The sequence below is a fragment of the Trichechus manatus genome, unplaced genomic scaffold (assembly GCF_000243295.1).
Source record: "Trichechus manatus latirostris isolate Lorelei unplaced genomic scaffold, TriManLat1.0 scaffold00080, whole genome shotgun sequence".
Classification (NCBI taxonomy): domain Eukaryota; kingdom Metazoa; phylum Chordata; class Mammalia; order Sirenia; family Trichechidae; genus Trichechus; species Trichechus manatus.
Genome location: NW_004444016.1, coordinates 4924084 through 4939086, shown reverse-complemented (window position 1 = coordinate 4939086; position 15003 = coordinate 4924084). Strand labels below are relative to the sequence as shown.

Below are 15003 nucleotides of genomic sequence, written 5' to 3'. Positions count from 1 at the left end.
AAACAAAAGTCCTCACAACTGGACCAATAAGCAACATCATGATAAACAGAGAAAAGATTGAAGTTGTCAAGGATTTCATTTTACTTGGATCCATGGTCAACACCCATGGAAGCAGCAGTCAAGAAATGAAACAACGCATCGCATTGGGCAAATCTGCAAAAGACCTCTTTAAAGTGTTAAAAAGCAAAGATGTCTCCTTGAAGACTAAGGTGCGCCTGACCCAAGCCATGGTGTTTTCAGTTGCCTCATATGCATGTGAAAGCTGGACAATGAATAAGGAAGACCAAAGAAGAATTGAGACCTTTGAATTATGGTGCTGGTGAAGAATATTGAATATACTGTGGACTGCCAAAAGAATGAACAATTTTTTCTTGGAAGATGTACAACCAGAATGCTCCTTAGAAGCAGGATGGTGAGACTTCGTCTCATGTACTTTCGGACATGTTATCAGGAGGGATCAGTCCCTGGTGAAGGAGTTCCTGCTTGGTAAAGTAGAGGGTCAGTGAAAAAAGGAAGACCCTCAATGAGATGGATTGATAGAGTGGCTACAACACTGGGCTCAAGCATAACAATAATTGTGGGGAAGGCACAGGACTAGGCTGTGTTTCGTACTATTGTACATAGGGTCGCTATGAGTTGGAACCAACTTGACAGCATTTAATAACAATAAAGGATACAATGCAGGATCAGCGTAAGGAAGAGACGCATAGGGCATTGTGTGGGAGGGTTCAGAACGTAGAGCTTCTGTGTCCAGAGCCTTTATTGGGGGTCTCATTACGTAATGCAAATGCCAGCCCCTTTCCCCTGAAGTCAGTGGCTATCACAAGATGACCATGAGGCATCGTGCGGTGGGACTCTCTGGCCTGGCCACAATGAAGTAATCATCACGAGGTATGTCCCTCTGGCCTGGCCAGTCCCCTACCCCAGAGTTTCCGCTCTGGCATAACTTGTCAGGTCTGGAGTCCTTATGGAGGACACTTAAACCATTAGAGAAATCGCAAGTCTTTTTTCCTTAGGGATTATTTCAGAAATCGAGGTGATGTAAAATCCACATACCTGTACCTCATAACATACAAAAATTAACTAAAAATGGATCATAGACTTAAATATAAGAGCTAAAACCATGAAACCCTTATAAGAAAACATAGGAGTAAATCTCTGTGATCTTGGTCCTGGATTAGGCAGTAGTTTCTTACATATGACACCAAAAGTACAAGCAACAAAAGAAAAAATAAATTGGACTTCATTAAAATTAAGAAAGTGAAATGACAAGCCACAAAATGGGAAAAAATATTTGCAAATCCTATGTCTGATAAGGGACTTGTATCCATAATTTATAAAGAACTCTGACAACAGTAAAAAGACAAATAACCCAGTTAACAAATTGGAAAAGGTTTCAGATAGATACTTCTCCAAAGAAGATATGCAAATGGCCAATAAGCACATGAAAAGATGCTCAGCATCATCAGTCATTAAGAAAACAGAAAACCAAACCCATTGCTGTCAAGTTGATTCTGACCCATAGCAACACTGTAAGATAGAGTAGGAACTGCCCCATAAGGTTTCCAAGGAGCAGCTGGTGGATTCAAACTGCCAACTGTTTGGTTAGTAGCTATTTCACTTAACCATTGCGCCACCAGGGCTCCCATCAGTCATTAGGGCAATACAAATCAAAACCACATTGAGATGCCACTTCATACCCACTAGACAGTTGCTGTCTGGTTGACTTCGACTCATGTCAACCCCACATGTGTTAGAAGACAGACAACAACAAATGGTGCCAAGGATGTGGAGAAATTGGAACCCTCATACACTGCTGGTGGGAATGTAAAATGGTGCAGCCACTTGGAAAAACAGTCTGTCATTTCCTCGAAACGTTAAGCAAGCATAGAATTACCATATGAGCAGCAATGCTATTCCTAGGTATATGCCCGAGAGAATTAAAAACATATGTCCGCACAAAAACTTGTACACGAATCTTCATAGCAGCATTATTCATAATAGCCAGAAAGTGGGAAACAACTCAGATGTCCATCAATTAATGCATGGATAAACAAAATGTGGTATAAACATACATGGAATATTATTCAGCCATAAAAAGGAATGAAGGAGGGGAAAAAAAAAGGAGTGAAGTACTGATAAATGCTGTGAGTGAACTTTGAAAACATTATGCTAAATGAAAGAAGCCAGACACAAAAGGGCCTCATATGATTCCATTTATATGAAATGTCCAGAATAGAGAAACCCGAAAAGACAGAAGGTAGATTAGTGTTTGCCAAGGGCTGTGGGGAGGAGGCAAATGAGGAGTGACTGCTAATCGGTATGGGGTTTCTTTTTGAGGTGATGAAAATATTATGGAATTAGATAGTGATGATGGGTTGCACAATCTTGTTTATATACTAAAAACCAGTGAAGTGTATGCTTTAATTTAAATGGATGAATTTTTTGGTATGTGAATTATGCCAATAAAGCTGTAATTTTAAAAAAAAAAAGTGTAAAGAGGCCCTCAGACCAATAAAAGTTGAGAGCTGCTGATAAAAAGAAAAATGCTCCCAATTAATCTATATATATAGTGCTTTATCATTTAGAAATTTTAAAAACATTCACTGAACTAGTTAAGACTTACTTAGACAAATTATTATCATATATCACTCTGCAAATGTAGAAAGGGAAATAAAAGCAAAAATAAATTTCTTAAGTTTTCCCACTGAACACTTGAAATATTTATGATGTAAACCATTTGTCTCGTTGATTGTTACAGGGATCTCCATCCACCAAGCGAAGAGGACAGATGTTACAGCCAATCATAGAAGGAGAAACGGCACATTTTTTTGAAGAAATCAAGGTAATCATTTAGAGAGATCATTCTGTGATCTCTTTCCTAAGGGAAAAGTTGAAAGTCATGGCCTGTTTGATTCTCTGCATGAATATCTTTTTAGGAAGAAGAAGAAGATGGTGTCAGTCTGTCATCTGAGTTAAGTGATATCTTGAAAACGGCTGTACAGGCACAGTCTTTTTCAAGTTCATTGGAAAACTCAGAATCTGATGTTGAAGAAAATCAAGAAAAATTGGCTCTGGATCTCCGACTGTCAAGTACTCGAGCGGCTTCTATGTATGTATGCTGGTTTGTGATTTTATTTGTAGAATAAAATTTATTATATTTTTTATAAAACCAAACCCACTACTGTTGAGTCCATTCCAACTCATAGCGACGTTACAGGACAGAGTAGAACCGTCCCCATAGGATTTCCAAGGAGGAACTGGTGGATTTGAAAACTGCCAACCTTTTAGTCAGCAGCCAAGCTCTTAACCTATATGTGATATTTTCCCTTTCTATACTATACTGTATATATACATATATACATACACACACACACATTTAGTATAATAAAGTTTATTATAACAAGAGATTCTGTGTTACATAATTGAGCACTTGGGGGAAATTAATACAATGCTCAAGAGATACACCCTTTTTTAAAAATGTGATTTTCAAATACCTGTTGTCATTCCCATTTCCTTTTTAATTAGTGTTTAAATTTTTTTTTTAATCTAAAATTCTACATTTGATGCCTGACAGACTACAGGAACCAGCTGAGTTTACCTGCTAGTTTGCTGTATATCAGCTTCTTTACCTGTGGACTGTATGGTGTATGACAGTGGTTCACAATCTTGGCTGCATTATACCATCAGGAGGGAAGGTTTTTTTTTTTTTTTAAGTACTGATGCTGAGTGCTATTAATTGGTCTGTGGTAGAGCTTAGGCACTGATATGTTCTAAAAGCTCCCTAGCTGATTTTAATTTGCAGTGAGAATATAATGAATCAGTAGTGCCCTTTCAGTGTTTTCCTCCCATTTTACTTTTAGGCCTGAATTATTGGAACAACTTTGGAAAGCCAGAGCTGAAAAAAAGAAACTACGTAAAACACTACGGGAATTTGAAGAAGCATTTTATCAACAAAATGGAAGGTTTGTTGGGCATCATAAAATTGAGTCATCATTCTCTCTTAATTTACAAGTTGCCCGTATGTTAAAATAATGGAACAAACAGGATTAGGCATAAATTCTGCATATAAGGATGTTAGCTTTGAAAATGAAATTTAAAAAGATTCCTATATACACTGAAGCCCTGCTATTAATGTCAAGGAAAAGTCAGAGCTGGAATAAAAATATCTGATAAAATATTTCCGGACTGTTTTAGGGGAAGCCTAGTTGAGTGGCAGTGATTTTATGTTTTTTAATTTAACATCCTCACCCTTGTAGGAAGGTTGTGAAACAAAATGTTTTTCCCTTTTAGAAAGGATCCCATAACGGGAATGGTATCTTCAGCTGCTTTGGATTCTTAATTTTTATACTGAGATCTTTGCTACTTGGGCTGCATATTTGGTCATTCCAGGCTGCCCATATCCTGGTGTGCAGTAAGAGTGTGGCAGTCCATGTGGCCTCTATAATATAATGTGGCATGTGCCTTCATCTAGTAACTAGTTGACCTAGCTGAGCTTTTTTTTTTAGTGGCAAAATATATATAATGAAGCATTTGACATTTTAATCATTTTTATGTGTACAATTCAGTGAGATTAATTACGTATTACATTTACCATGTTGTGCAACCATTACCACTATTTATGAAAGTTTTCCATTACACCCCAAACAGAAACTCAGTACTCTTATGCAGTACCTCTCCATGCCTCCCTTACCTCAGCCCCTGGTAATTACTAATAAACTTTATTTGTTATTTTATTGTGGTAAAATATATATAACACAACATTTGCTATTTCAGCCATTTTTATGTATACAACTCAGTGACATCAGTTACATTCACCATAATGTACAGCCATCACCATACACATTTCCAAAATTTTTTCCATCACTCTTAACAGAAACTCAGTGCCTTTTAAGCATTAACTCCCTCTTTCCCCCTTCCACCTGCTTGATAACCACTAATAAACTTTCGTCTTTATGCATTTGTGTATTTTAGATATTTTATGTAAGTGGGTCATATAGTGTTTGTCCTTTTGTGTCTGACTTATTTCACTTAGCATAACATTTTCAAGGGTCATCCATGTCTTAGCATGTATCAGAACTTCACTTTTCTTTATAGCTGAATAGTATTCCATTGTATGTATGTACCACATTTTATTTATTCATCTGTTGATGGACACTTGGGTTGTGTCTACCTTTTGGCTATTATAAAATGCTAGGCTCTTTTAAAAGTAAGAAAAATACATTCCAGTTCAGAAATGATGGTTAAATGATCTCAGGCCTCAGAAACTCTTTCCAAAACTGGGTCGTTTTACCAGGCCAGTGGCTATATTACAAGTTCCCAAATGTGTTTACTTTAAAAAAAAAAAAAAAAAAAAGTTAATTTCCTCTGCTTTGAGAGTCTCCTATATAGGCTGGCATAGATGTTTCAGATATCTCAAGAGCAAGAATGCATTTTCCAAGTACCTTCTGTCTTTGTCTTATTGGAAGAAAATTTTGCTCCTGATTATAGTTAGAATTTGATGCTTTACCCAGTGACTACATTGGATTGCATTGGGTCATTATTAATATAAGATGGGAAAACTACTCTTTTGCTAAAGTAAGATGTTTTACATTTCAATTGATTGAAGCCGAAATTAACTAAATCTATGAGATGACCTCTAGCATTTAATATACACTGACAAACCTGGCAGGGCCTGGCAATGAATATCTTATGAAAATATTTTGGTTACCTCTAGTTATCTACCTTGATCATTGATAAGGAGTATAACACTACTTAATCTTTATATATAGAGGAAGCCATCAAAAATAGGTGTGTTTTAGGAATCTTCCTTGGGGGTGGGAGTAATCCAATAACCTTTTTTTCCCCATTTTTCTTTCTTTTCCTGTTGTTCCACCTACACCCTAACACTGTGGGACCCATATCAGTGAACCCTGGTCTTTTTTTTTTTTGCAGGGCAGCTTTTTATTTGAACTTGTATTTGATAACTTTGTGTCTTATATTCGGACAACTTGTGGGTCTTTATTTTCCAGATAATCTCTAGAATATTAAAGATTTTCTTTTTCTCCCTAAGGAATGCCCAGAAAGAGGATCGTGTTCCAGTGCTTGAGGAGTACAGGGAGTACAAGAAAATTAAAGCCAAACTTAGGCTTCTTGAAGTTCTTATCAGCAAACAAGATTCTTCAAAATCCATATAGAACATCATAAAATCACTTGTATTCCCTGAAGCTATCATCATGTGTTCTTGGCTGGTTTTCGATTTCATTTTATCAGGCACTCAGAGAATTTCGTTTTGTACTTGGTTGTGGTGCAACTAAAGAAATGATGGGAGAGTAAGTTGGCCCTCTACAGGGAACGTAAGTGATGTTCCATATAAACCACAGACTGTCGTCTCCATCTTTAGTAAAAATGCAGTTTTCCTTCATTGTTTTGTACTACAGATACATCCTGTTTCCAAAAGACTAGAATTTTATCCTTTCAACTTCAAGAACTTTGGAAATACAAGTTTTTTTTTTATTACCAACTTTATTATTTTTTCATTTCTGAAGAAAATTGAGAGGAAAATCTTCACATCACACTGAAGTCTTCAGTTGCCTTTTTCTTACAGAATGACTGAAAATTTGAAAGAAAAGCCTGTAAAAGTGCACATATGCAACTGTGTTCTATCTTTTCCTAGAAAACCAAAATCAGACTGAAATTTCAAGTCGTACTACGGAACCACCTTTATGTTCAATTCCCAAAATGACACTTTCTCACAGGTAGTATGTTAGCAAAATTACCTAATTTGGTGGTCACACATCTCCTGGATGAAGATAACAGTAGGTAGACCAAAAAGTGACCTTGTTTAGTATATTGATAATACACACCACACACAAAACTGAATCATATCACATGCTGCCTATGGGACTTAAGTTACTGTTTGTTTTCTCAGTTACTGTGTATCAGCTGGTGATGATACTATTTGGATCAGATCTGCATTGTTCCCCCCATCCACCATAATGTGAGAAAATAGCCATGTCAGTATGTAGGAAGTCTGTTGGTGCTCAGATTTGTATGTTCAATCAACTGGGCCTAAACTGGCAAAAGAATCATTATGCCTAAAGTAAATTTGTTCTTAACAAGGGCTAATACCACTGCATTTTTTACATGTACCTTCAGAGGAGTTGCATTGTTGCTGTTGTTTTCCTTCTAGTCAGCAAAGTCCACGCAAAAACACCCTCTTTTGCTCAGTCACAAACTGTTTAAAGCAGCTGGTTATGGGATGTCTAGTGGTATGCCCTTTGACATATACTTTAAGGATATCTTTTTTTGTTGTTGGCTTTGCATGGCTTTTCTTCTGGTACTCTACTAGTATCATTCTGCTAATTATTTTTACAGAATGGTGACTTTATTTGTGCTAACAGTACAGCAGTCATTAATAGCAGATTTTGTTCAGGCTTAATCTAAGTTTTATTTTCTTTTTCCTGGTGCTTTTTTGATGAGCGTGTCTCATTTTGACTGTGGCCATGTTTTGCATGCAGTGACTGATGCATGGTTTTCTTACTAGCTAATATTAACAGTTTGTTCCATACAAAAACAGACTTGCAAAATTCTTTAATAAGATGAGGGAAGCATGAACCTTAGATTTCTGGCACTACTGTGTAGTAAGCACGTAAAGTAGCTTGATAATAAATAGTGTTTCTAGTACTTCACATTTCACCTGTGCGTGCAGTGCCTTTTTTGGGGGGAGGGAAAATCCAGTGGTAGTGAACGTGTAGTTGGGGAATAAAACAAGCACTAAATCCAGCCCTTTTTGCATGGTTTCTTTTGATACAGCTAGGTTATTCATAATATATACCTTGGAAAGTAAAATGGAAAACACCAGAAGATGTATCACTTTGATTTGAATCCATCATGCAGTGTACATTTCAGTTAATTTCTTACAGTCTCTAAACAGGAATGTATCCAAACATCGGATTTCATGTGCACTGTATATTGTTTTATATGAATGTTTGTGTTTTATATACCACATGCAAAAATGTCCATATGCACTATTTAAATGTTTTAAATAATATATTCCTTCTTTATAATGCTTAAATCTATATGAGTACAATATTTTTATAAGTCAGTGACCTGACTGGTTTCATTTTAAAATTAACAGCTGCTTCATGATGTTTGTTATTCAATGTTAATGTTTGGCTGTTAAGTAGAATAGATAAAAGTGGCATGGCAGCACTTATGCTATGTGACAGTATTGTGTGTCATAGTTGAGCAGTTAGGTGGTAGAACTAGGCAATTTGTGATAGTTTTACAAGTCAAAACTGTATATCTATATACAAACAATATATAGATATATATATGTCTACCAGTGTAATTGCATTGCTGTGTCTGGCACTTCATTGTATAGACTTTTGTAATAAAAGAACTTAATCTTTAATGTTCTGAGTCATTATAAATGTTTTTTTGTTTTTCCACTAGGTGTTAAAAAAAAGAAAAAAAAAAAAAACACAGACCTGAAGTGTTCCCTTGCCTTAATATTCTTAGGCTTTGTTGGAATTACCCCAACCAGAGACCATGGGTGGGGGACAATAGGGTTACTAAACCACTTGAGGACTGGCTGCAGCTCTGGAGAGTGGTAAGGCAGGGAAAGACCACCTTGTTTATTTCCTTGTGGCTATCTAGGGAGAAGATTTAGAGCACAGTCTGCATTTCTTGTTGCAGTGAATTATCCTATTAAGAAAACTTGATGCACAGTCCTTAAGACAGGAGCTTGGCCTGTTGAGGGTGGTGGTGACTAAAAAATTCCTCTTGAGTTTTAAAATCCAGGTACTATTAAGCATTAATGTGGAAGTTGAGGGCTATGGTCAAGTAATGTTGCTTGGGCTAAGAGAATACATGGCTATTCTTAGAGGGATATGTAGCCTAGAAACAGGAGAAGTTTCCTTCCAGTTTCAAAAAACAACTTTCCAACTAGCCAAGCAGGATGCTTACAGCAACCGCATTTACACTTTTCAAACATAACTTGACTTCTTATGCACTGATACACCTGATCTTTTGTTTTTTTAAGTATATTTTGCTTTTAAAGTAGTTGAGGAAGCATACTTGGGAAATTTTAAATGCACTGCTATAGAAACTGTATAGATGAATTTCCAGTTTGAAGATATTAGCTAAGCTTCTGTTGGTGGTTGGGGAGTTTGTTCTACACTCTCTTTTTCCGGGAGACTTTGAATTATGAGGATTGGAGGGATGAGATTATTTGAGGTTGTATGTATTGGTTTTCCAGAATCTTAAGCATTTACTAATTTATCTATGGCCAAAGGAAGCCAGAACACGACACATTTGAGAGCACTAGCAGATCTTTTATATCCTGTGTAACTATGAGGAAACTGGTTTTCTGTCTCTACTTACTGAACAATTAGAAAGAAAGCTGTCCTATGAACTATAAGCAGCATTATTTTGTACTTTCCCTTCACATTCCCAGAATTTAATAATCTCATTATAGAATTCTGTGTGTGTCATTGTGTGCATACTCTGGAAGTATGTTGTCATATGCATGGATTGTATAGTGGGTCCCACTCAGGGGTGCTTAATTCCTGGAAATCGTTTGGTGAATATCATTGTCCCTGAGGATGGTGTCTTAAAGTGTACCTAAAATGAGGATGAATTTAAGAAATAATTCAATACATGAAAATATCTTTTTAGAAATGTTCAATGATTGCATTACAGATTCTCACCTTGTCTCAGTTTTGTAGAGCTGAAAACTTTCTCATCACTTGGTTTAGTTTTAAACTGACATAGTGTAATTCCTTCTCCAGTTCCACGGCATATAAAAAGAGTCTAGAAGGTAATTTAGAAGGAAGCAGAGCATGAATCAGTAACATACTTTCTTGCGTAGAGGGACAATAGTTTATTGGTGCCTATTATTAAATGCTTCGAGTAGGAAGATAGTGTTGTAAGCTCGTACAACATGCTTAGTATGACCAGTTACGGATCTGATATTCTAAAGCTGTGGAGAATAATATCTGCTCTGCATATCAATTATAAATAGCAGTTCCTTGGAGAAGTAAGAATAAAACAGTTGGTCTCACTGTCACCTTACATTTAATCAAATGCAATCTTCTGCTTTCTGTTTAATTTTAAAACTGGGTAAAAATGGGGGAAAAAAGTGGTATCTCAACAGAATAAAGTTCTGGGTTCAGTAAAATAATCTGTGATGGTTTCCCCAACCCCCTGTATTATGATATCTCATAATACCCTGGTTAGAACAAATGCTTACTCTCGAAATTCTTGTTGAGTGACAGGCTGGTAGTCATCTTCAGTTTCTGTAGAATAATACTTTTTCTCAAGTCTCTCTTTCCATTTTTTCATCTGCTTTGCACTTTCAGTCTCCTGTCAAGTTAAAAGAAAAGAATAGGCTTTGACTTTTTAAGAAAATTACTTTATCTCAAGTCTTTGGCACACAAGCATCACGGAGTTGAGTATTTTAAACTACTCCTCTGCTTTCCAGGCCTCTGATTTTGAGCTCTACTGGCTTTTGGCTCTGCCTGATTTTAGGTCTGTGCATTTATTAGCAAAGTCACTTTAGAGGACTTTGTGTAAGAACTGTTCAGCCTAATACCAACTTTTTCTCATTTCATTGCCCCTTCATTTCTGTATGTGCAGCTGAATTTATTCCTGATTTTGTCATTTCACTTGGCCAAGGTGGAGATGTCTTTTCTGTACCTCTGCTGTTTAGTAAAGCAAATGGGCTTCAAAGTAAATCTGCGGCTATTTGTCCTTCTAGCTACTTCTCAGCCAGACTGCTACCGTCCTACCTAACAATCCCAAATCTGTCTTGTGCCTTGGTTAGTCAACCTGTGTACTCCAGTCCACATACCCAAAAATAAGCTCATCACATAAGAAAAATTCTTATTGCTGCCGGCTTTTCTGATCCTAAATAGTCGTTCCCATACTTTGTCCTCACTTCCACGCACTTACAGTGTCCAAATACCTTTCTCCCAACTTCAGAAAAAAGCCCTGTACATTGTGGAAGTTAATAGGCACAGCCCTAGAAAAAGAGAGGGAAAGAGGAGGCAGTGCACCAAAAAGCATCTTGGTAAATCAGGGTTTGATACTGCCCTGCTCCAGCAATAATGCAGGTAAGCAAAGTGAAGCCCTATATATAAGGATTCTGATTACCTTCCTCAGAGAAGACGGTGATGCCTGAGTTCAGACACTGCTTGATTAATGTGTACTGTTCCGGTCAGAGAAGCAAATTGTGTTATACCTTTCTTTAAACCAACATATCTGAAGTAGCAAAGGGTGGCTTTCAATCTTTCTCGTTTTATTTTGAACACTTTACAGCACCCTTGTTTTGACAGATTTACTAATTTTAATGTAGTGTTAAAAAAGCAGTAGACCTCGAAACCATTTCTAAATGACTAGACCAATTCTAATGTGGAGGTATTAATAATATGGGCTGAATAGACTGTCTAGTAAACTGTACTCATCCTTCAAAAGACTCATCAACCATCACTTTCTCTGTGAAGCCTTCCTGACATTCATAGGAAAATGGTACCTTTCCTCATAAATAGAGCACCAACCCTGTGAGGCACTTCCTCCAAGCTAGCTCCTGGTCACCCCAACTCTTCCCTAAGCCTAACCCTAGAGATGATAGTTGCCTTCTGCAGTTGTCTCTGGATTACCTCGTGTTAGTCTTCCAGTACCTCAAAAACCAGTTCCTTGTAGTAAATCTTTCTTCTGTACTACCTAGACTGATTTCTGTTTTTCTGACTGAACCTTGATAGAATACTTGGTGGTAGGGGAGGTCCAAAGAAACAGACCCTTATATTAAGCATGCTTCCACCAAGAGGTACAACAGTAGTTCCACTGACTAAGAATTTGAGACTGTTGTTGTTAGGTACCTGTTGAGTGGGTTCCGACTCTTAGGAACTCTGTACAACAGAACCAAACGCTGCCCAGTCCTGCACTCTCCTCAGTCATTGCTGTGTTTGAGCCCACTGTTGCAGCCACTGTGTCAGTCCATCTAATTGAGGATCTTCCTCTTTTTCGCCGACCCTCTGCTGTAGTGTGATGTCTTTCTCCAGGGACTGGTCCCTGCTGATAACATGTCCAAAATAAGTGAGACAAAGTCCGGCCATCCTCACTTCTAAGGAGCATTCTGGCTGTACTTCTTCCAAGACAGATTTGTTTGTTCTGGCAGTTCATGGTATATTTACTCTTTGCCAACACCATAATTCGAGTGCATCAATTCTTCAGTCTTCCTTATTCATTGTTCAGCTTTCACAGGCAATTGAAAATACCATGGCTTGGGTCAGGCGCACCTTAGTCCTTGAAGTGACATCCTTGCTTTTTAACACTTTAATGGGTTTTTTTTTTTGCAGCAGATTTGCCCAATGCAATACGTCATTTGATTTCTTGACTTCTGCTTCCATGGGCATTGATTGTGGATCCATGTAAAAGGAAATCCTTGACAACTTCCATCTTCTCTCCATTTATCATGATGTTGCTTATTGGTCCAGTTGTGAGGATTTTTGTCTTCTTTCTGTTCAGGTGCAATCCATACTGAAGGCTGTGGTCTTTGATCTTCATCAGTAAGTGCTTCAAGTCCTCTTCACTTTCAGCAAGAAAGGTTGTGTCAGCTACGTAACGTAGGTTGTTAATGAGTCTTCCTCCAATCCTGATGCCATGTTCTTCATATAGTCCAGCTTCTCGGATTATTTGCTTAGCATACAGATTGAATAAATATGATGAAAGAATACAACCCTGGTGCACACCTTTTCTGATCTTAAACCACACAGTATTCCCTTGTTCTGTTGGAACAACTACCTCTTGGTCTATGTACAGGTTCCGCATGAGCACAATTAAGTGTTCTGGAATTCCCATTCTTCGAAGTGTTATCTGTAATTATTATGATCAGTGCAGTCGATTGCCTTTACATAGTCAATAATACACAGATAAACATCTTTCTTGTATTGTCTGTTTTCAGCCAAGATCCATCTGACATCAGCAGTGATATCCCTTGCCATATCCTCTTCTGAATCTGACTTGAATTTCTGTCAGTGTACTGTTGCAACTGTTTTTGCATTATCTTCAGAATTTTACTTGCATGTGATATTAATGATATTGTTCAATAATTTCCGTGTTCCGCTGGGTCACCTTTCTTTGGAATGGGCATGAATATGGATCTCTTCCAGTCAGTTGGCCAGGTAGCTGTCTTCCAGATTTCTTGGCATACACAAGTGAGTGTTTCCAGCATTACTTCTGTTTCTTGAAGCATGTATTTGGTATTCTGTCAGTTCCTGGTGCCTTTTTTTTTTTTTTTGCCAATGCCTTCAGTGCAACTTGGACTTCTTCCTTCAGAACAGTTGGTTCTTGATCATATACTACCTCTTGAAATGGTTGAACGTCAACCAGTTCTTTTTGGTACAGTGACTCTGTGTATTCATTCCTTCCATCTTTTGATGCTTCCTGGGTTGTTCCTTTTTTTGCCCACAGAATCCTTTAACATTGCAACTCAAGGCTTGAATATTCATTTCTTTCAGCTTGAGAAATGTCGAACATTTTCTAACTCCAGGTCTTTGCACATTTCATTATAATATTTTACTTTGTCTTCTCGAGTCACCCTTTGACATCTTCTGTTCAGCTCTTACTTCATCATTTCTTCCTTTCGCTTTAGCTACTCTACGTTCCAGAGGAAGTTTCAGAGGCTCGTCAGACATCCATTGTGGTCTTTTCCTGTCTTTTTAATGATCTTTTGCTTTCTTCACGTATGATGTCCTTGGTGTCATCCCACAACTCATCTGGTCTTCAGGCATTAGTGTTCAGTACATCAAATCTGTTCTTAAGATGGTCTCTAAATTCAGGCGGGATATATTCAAGGTCATATTTTGGCTCATGGACTTGTATTAATTTTCTTCAGCTTCAGCTTGAACTTGCATATGAGCAATTGATGGTCTGTTCTGCAGTTGGCCCCTGGCCTTGTTCTGATTGATAATATTGAGCTTCTCCATCGTCTCTTTCAACAGATGTAGAAGATTTGATTCCTGTGTATTCCATCCAGTGTGAGGTCCAGTGTATAGTCGCCGTTTATGTAGTTGAAAAAAGGTATTTGCAATGAAGAAGTCTTTGGTCTTGCAAAATTATATCATGTGATCTCCAGTGTTGTCTCTATCACCAAGGCCATATTTTCCAACTACTGATCCTCCTGTGTTTCCAACTTTCACATTCTAATCACCAGTAATTATCAGTGCATCTTGATGGCATGTTTGATCAATTTCAGACTGCAGAAGTTGGTAAAATATCTTCAGTTTCTTCATCTTAGGCATTACTGGTTGGTTCATAAATTTGACTAAGTCGTATTAACTGATCTTTGTAGACATATGGATATTATCCTGTCACTGACAGCATTGTACTTCAGGACAGATCTTGAAATGTTCTTTTTGACGATGAATGTGACACCATTCCTCTTCAAGCTGTCATTCCCAACATAGTAGACCATATGATTGTCTGATTCAAAGTGGCCAATTCCAGCACATTTCAGCCCACTAATTCCTAGGATATTGATCTTAAAGCATTCCATTTCATTTTTGATAACTTCTAATTTTCCTTGGAGCCCTGGTGGCATAGTGGTTAAGACCTCAGGCTGCTAACCAAAAGGTCAGCAGTTCAAATTCACCAGCCTCTCCTTGGAAACCCTATGGTGCTGTTCTACTCTGTCCTATAGGGTTGCTATGAGTCGGAATGGACTCAATGGCAGTGGATAATGGGTTAATTTTCCTTGATTCATACTGTGTACATTCCATGTTCCGATTACTAATCGATGTTTTCAGTTGTTTCTTCCCATTCTGAGTCGTGCCACATTAGCAGATGAAGGTCCCGAAAGCTTTACTACATCTATGTCATTAAGGTCAACTCTGTTTTGAGGAGGCAGCTCTTCCCCAGTCAGGTTTTGAGTGCCTTCCAACCTGAGGGGCTCATCTTGCAGCACTATATCAGACAATGTTCTGCTGTCCATAAGGTTTCCACTGGCCAATTTTCTTGGTT

The 15003-nt window shown here is 37.7% G+C and overlaps 2 protein-coding genes across 9 annotated transcripts in view; one reads left to right on the top strand and one right to left on the bottom strand.

Moving 5' to 3' along the window:
* FAM13B (family with sequence similarity 13 member B) overlaps positions 1-8468 on the top strand; it is a 109490-nt gene extending 101022 nt beyond the window's left edge. For 4 of the 5 annotated variants that reach the window (XM_023735566.1, XM_023735567.1, XM_023735568.1 and 1 more), the window contains 4 exons: positions 2762-2845; positions 2940-3112; positions 3864-3965; positions 6053-8468. In XM_023735566.1, coding sequence (XP_023591334.1) covers positions 2762-2845; positions 2940-3112; positions 3864-3965; positions 6053-6176 — 483 coding nt within the window. In that variant the 3' untranslated portion in view covers positions 6177-8468. The remainder of the gene's footprint in view (positions 1-2761; positions 2846-2939; positions 3113-3863; positions 3966-6052) is intronic. The other variant, XM_004381028.3, reaches the window with a different exon arrangement.
* The window catches only part of PKD2L2 (polycystin 2 like 2, transient receptor potential cation channel), a 72630-nt gene continuing 63558 nt past the window's right edge, over positions 5932-15003 (bottom strand). For 3 of the 4 annotated variants that reach the window (XM_023735571.1, XM_023735573.1, XM_023735572.1), the window contains 2 exons: positions 10235-10347; positions 8612-9795 (listed from right to left, as the gene is read on the bottom strand). In XM_023735571.1, the coding sequence (XP_023591339.1) occupies positions 9699-9795; positions 10235-10347 (210 nt within the window). In that variant the 3' untranslated portion in view covers positions 8612-9698. Of the gene's footprint in view, positions 6293-8611; positions 9796-10234; positions 10348-15003 lie in introns of those variants that run through there. The other variant, XM_004381031.1, reaches the window with a different exon arrangement.